Source organism: Nilaparvata lugens, chromosome X (assembly GCF_014356525.2).
Source record: "Nilaparvata lugens isolate BPH chromosome X, ASM1435652v1, whole genome shotgun sequence".
Classification (NCBI taxonomy): Eukaryota; Metazoa; Arthropoda; class Insecta; order Hemiptera; family Delphacidae; genus Nilaparvata; species Nilaparvata lugens.
The window spans coordinates 50,384,442-50,390,051 of NC_052518.1; the positions used below are offsets into that span (position 1 = coordinate 50,384,442).

The following is a 5,610-nucleotide window of genomic DNA, read 5'->3' on the forward strand; positions in this document are numbered from 1 at the left end:
ACTCCATTTCGAATGGAATGTCTGTTGACGATGTTAAATGATCAGCTTGATGTGAACAATCGAGTACAACTATTGCACAGTTATCAGTAGAAGTTTTATAATCTATATCTGTACCATGCTCAGCATGAATTCCTAAATTAAAATAGCTAGGTGCAAAATCTAAAAACATTTTGTACAAAAGTTGTTTGTTTCCATTTAGTCGATCATATGGTGAATATTCACTATTTAAGAAAAGTTAAACATCATGCAATTTGCACAAATCAAAATTGGACATTGTCTTTGACATTACATTTTCCCTGTTGGTCTGAAATGCTAATATTACAAATTGTGGTGTGTCAGCCTTTGATGCGGTCTTTATCGTCCAAACAGTTGAAGTTGAACTGGGTAATTGCGGGTATTCATGAATATCCCATTTTCTGAACACAATTTTCAATGGCCTATCCTGATCGACAATTTCTAGAAATTTCAATCTTAAATGATCATCTACATGTATATAAGGAACTTTCCAAAGCAGTTTTGTTATTTCCAATGACATTGTTGTAGCATTAGAAGATTTAATACAATTAACATCTGTTGCCGATCTCAATCGTACAAGCTCTTGTCTCATAATCAAAATCACGTGTTGAAAATCCTCAAAAAATGGTAGAAGTAATTTTAATGGCACACAAAATGCAAAGCTATTATCACTAAGTGTTAATCCTTCCTTATTGAATCCTGCTAGCTCATATGTATTTTTATTGATTTGTTTTTTCACTAAATATGCTTTTATAGATGAAGTAATACCCACTAGACGACACTTCGCAACAACTGTATCTGCCAATTCAAATTGTATCTCATCAAACATATGTTCTACTGCATTTGAGTTGAGCGTATATTGTGCATCATTGAGTGAGTCTTCTTTTTCTTTTCCCAGCTTTTTACATGTAATGTTTCCTTCAACAATAAGAGAAGATTTGGCAACTGGAGAAATAAGATCATGTGATGATTTTGAAATGTGAATCTCATCATTATTATGAAATTTCAAATCACCATATGGAGCATGAGTGTGATAATCAAATTTTGTTATATCTGAATAATAGTGTATATCTTGTTCAACATTTAGTTTGTCGCTAATTGCGGCTGCGTGTGTTAATGACATATTCTCAATTTACTTTAAAACCAAGCTTTTCTAAAAACCTTGCTCGATTATGTGTTATCAGTTTCACAGACTGATAAGTACTAAGCGGCAGTGGCTGACGACTAGCAGACCTACTTGCACCTGGCGCTAGGTTATAAATAACGAAACCCATTCTTTCTTTCTCTCGCTTGTGTTGTTCACACACAACTAATGCACACACACACACACAGACACACACACACACACATCGTTCTCACACACCTAGCATTCATCTTCCCTCTATCTCTCTCTCCTTCCATCCAATGTGAACTCTTATTCTTATACTATCGCCGCAGAAATCAACTAGTTTACCATTCTGATCAACTATCTGAATTTCAATAGATTAAATTCTATGTGTGTTCAATGAAAAATAAATAATTTGATTTGGCAATTCATTTATTAGGAAACCAGGTGCAACCTTTGGAAGAAATTCAAAAATTGTATGAACCTCTTCTCCATTCTGATAACTACCGCATGCTAGATTACAACTAATCTGGAACGATGTTATATTCGTGATGCACACTAATCATTTAGAATAATGTCATTCATTTGCTACTAGAATTTCTCTATCAAAACCAAGTATATCAGCTAGTGAAGTGCTCATTGTTAAATTAACATCTTTATCCACTTTCAATTCACATAGCATTGTCGTATTATTCCTCTGTAGAATGAGATTTGAACTATCAACATTTAATTTTCTTTGATCATTCATATAAGCATACCACCTGTCTAGTCCATCATCAAATAATTTTGTTGTTTTATAATTCATTTTAGATTGAACACATAGTCTTATATAAGATAATATATGTGCTTTATAAGCGGTTAAATTGGCAGTACTGCTGCTGTCTTTTACTGTTTGGTTACTGTTTTCAACACTACTACTACTACTACTACTACACAGTGTAAAAAGTGATATCATACTAATTGTGTATATTATGAATGTAACAATAATTATTTCATAACCTGTCTTCATTGCTGCTGCTGCTGCTGCTGCAACTGCTACTGACAAACTAAGTTTGCATGTATTCACTGTGCGTGACTGAGGTCTTTGACTATAAATAGACAAGTACAACAATGATTGCACATCAGTTGTTGTTACACACACAAGGTTGCACGTTGGCAGACACGCACGCAAGGTAAGTTAACAACAACATATATATATATATATATATATATATATATATATATATATATATATATTTATTTATTTATTTATTTATTTACAAAAGTTTACAAAATTTTTAAAAATTTACAAATATTTGTTACAGCTCACGCTGTAACAATTTAACAACAGAGTGTTGACCTGGTACATGTTCGACTGACATGATTAAATTCAGACATGAATTATAAAATGAATGGACATTTGCACGCGTAATTGCCGCTGCAAATTTCTGCGGCAGGAAGGTTTTAATTTCATCATCCTCATTTGCCCGTCGTCCCACATTTACAACTCTAATAATTACACAATCCTGATTACAGGAGCGCACAATTCGCACCCCTATAACAGGATAACAGGATTCTAACAATTCTAAAAAATGTTTGAGCGCAATTGTGCGACGACAGGGTTGGTTGCACAACCTATCTAAAGTTGCGAAATTGAACTCTTCCTGCTGTGCAGCAACTATGGGTGCATATGGTTGATGTCTGCTGGTTGATGGTGCGATGGCGGGGGGAGGCAGCACTGCTCAGGCTGGTTGGTATGCTGAACGGGCAGGGGGGAATGCTGGCTGGGGGGAGACTGGCAGTGGTGAGGGTGGCGCGAACGATGTGGCTGGAGATGATGGTCCGGCGGGGGGAGGCAGCACTGCTCGGGCTGGTTGGTATGCCGGACAGGCAGGGGGGAATGTGGGCTGGGGGGAGACTGACAGTGGTGAGGGTGACGCGAATGATGTGGCTGGAGATGATGATGATGATGATGATGGGATGGCCTGTCCTAGTTGATTGGCTGGAGATGATGATGATGTTGGGATGGCCTGACCTAGTTGATGATGATTGAATGCATCCTCACTGATATAAAGTAAAATTGAATCATCATCATCAAATAGGTCAGGCAAAGCTGCCAAAGAAATTGAGTGCAACTCTTGCTCCAGCATCGCCATCGCGCCATCCTCAGTCCATTCTTCTTGTGCTGACTGAAAAACAAACAGAACACATAATAATATTTTATTATTTTTCTTTTTCAGTTGCTGACTAAAAATGTTGCCGCAAGCAAGAAAGTGTTGTATTCATTGTATGGATGATGATGATGATACAGATGAGAATAAAGCGGTAAATTACTTTAAAGAAATAGATAGGTTTGACTCATTTTTTGATGGTAATAAAACGATTAGGAAACACCAGTATCCTAAACTCAATCATCTAACAGAAGCAGTTTTCTTTTTTTTAAAGTGCACGATAGAACAAAATGTGTTTTTTGCAATGTAGTTTTGGAAAATTTGGAAGACACTGATTAGGCTATTTTTGAGCACAAAAAATGGTCACTCAAATTCGGTTTCATAAATAATTTTCTTGTTGGCAATATTAGAACAACAACTTTTCAGAAAAAAACAGATTATGATGTGCAATACGAACGTGAAAATTCATTTATGAAAATAGACTGTTTGCCGAAAAATTTCAAACAGCTTGCAACTGACGGTTTTTACTATAGAATTGATTTTTCAAATTTGAATGGATTTGGTCTTATTTGCAGTGCATGTCGTATGTGGGCAGACATATCGATCAATCAATACCAATTGTTTGATCTACATATACAATCATCGCCAAATTGTGAATTTGTAAAAAAAAGAACAATGAGTAAAGAAGAAGAAGAAGAAGAAGAAGAAGAAGAAGAAGAAGAAGAAGAAGAAGAAGAATGTTAACAGCAGTGTTTTAGTATTTATATAACAGTAGAGTTTAGTTTGTAGAAGAAGAAGACTATCGACAGTGCTAGCAAAGAAAACTATTCTATGTGTAGAAGAAGACTGATTAGTTTGCTACACAGTATCAAACAAAACTTGTATGGAACTTACATTGATTTCGGCGGCGCTGGTGCTGATTGGTGCAGGAGTGTTTGTTGAAGTTTCACGATTCATAGCTGCTGCTGCTGCTGAACTGATACTGACAGATGGGTAGCAGATTTTTGCGATTATATATTATCCACTTGATGAATATAGAAGGCAAGAATAACTAAAAAGTATATCTGTTTGATGCATAATATGTTGTATGCAAAATTTCAGTACAGATGCTTTATCAGCTTGAGGAAAAATAATGGCTAAGTTGTTTGCACCTTGCAAATTTCGTTGCAAAGAACTGTAACGGAATCAACATCTGTCAAAGTAACAGCTGTGAGAAAGTTATTGTGCATATTATAATCGCAATCAATATGTTGTGTGTGTTTGAGTAGTGGCAATATAAAAGCATTGTCTGCCATGTTTTTGCTTGCATTCGTTTGTTGTGATTCGATTACGTTTGTTGCAAAAGTCATTGTGTGTGTGTGTGTGTGCTAATGGATTCACAGCAATCGCCAGAAACAGCAGCAGCAGCTGCTGCAGCAGCATCAACCTTCACGTAAGTAAAAAATATTTTATCTAATCATTGATTGTTTTTACAAACTGAAAATATTTGTGAAAAAGCAGCAAGCAAATACATTGACATGCTTGAAGTTCCATTGTGAAGATTATATTGCCTTGCTCTAAACTGTAAATATTTGTGCAAGTAAATTTTATCTGTTCATTCCATACGATTGCAAATGTATACATCTACAAACACACACACACAAACACACACACACATGCACACACACACACACACACACACACACACACACACACACACACACACACACACACACACACACACACACACACATATATACACACACACATACACACATTTCATTCTATTTGTTTGTTGTTTCCAGATGGGATGAGGAGGAGGTGGTGGTGGTGGTGGCAGAGGAGGTGGTGGAGGAGATAATGGACTATGAAGGCGATAAGACGGCTGACTGCACTTCACCACCAGCAAAACTTTTTTGCCCAACACCAAAACCGATTCGATTAGACCAGAGGTGTTGGTATCAAAAACATGGTGTCGGAAGAGGACGACGAATCTTCACGCCAGCTGAGGAGGGGGTGCAGTTGCAGAAACCATTGACCAGTAGTTGGTCTAGTGAGCAGGGACTGGATGCACCTGCAATTTTGTGCAACAACACGTGTGCTGCAAAGGACGAAGCCAGCAACAACAAAAACAGCAATAAAGAAAACATCAATCCACAAACAACTTTCAAGCGGTGAGAAATTTCCTATTATTACTACTACTACTACTACTACTTCAAGTAATTAATGGATTATACAATTGAAAGAATAACTAGCATTAATTCGAGCGCAATACGATATAGTCTTTTATTTAGAAAAATATTTATTGATGTTGTTCAAACACTACTGCGAATTTTGAAACCTAAACTAATTGAACTAATT

General features: G+C 36.3%; 1 protein-coding gene across 1 annotated transcript; it reads right to left on the reverse strand.

Annotated features, from left to right (window-relative positions):
* Positions 1-2,841: 2,841 nt before the first annotated feature.
* Positions 2,842-4,227, reverse strand: LOC120354612 (lysine-rich arabinogalactan protein 19-like). Its single transcript, XM_039441972.1, has 2 exons — positions 4,165-4,227; positions 2,842-3,288 (listed from the first exon to the last, which is right to left on the reverse strand). The coding sequence occupies exons 1-2, from the start codon at positions 4,225-4,227 to the stop codon at positions 2,842-2,844; spliced, it is 510 nt and encodes a 169-aa protein (XP_039297906.1).
* Between the last annotated feature and the right edge of the window lie 1,383 nt (positions 4,228-5,610).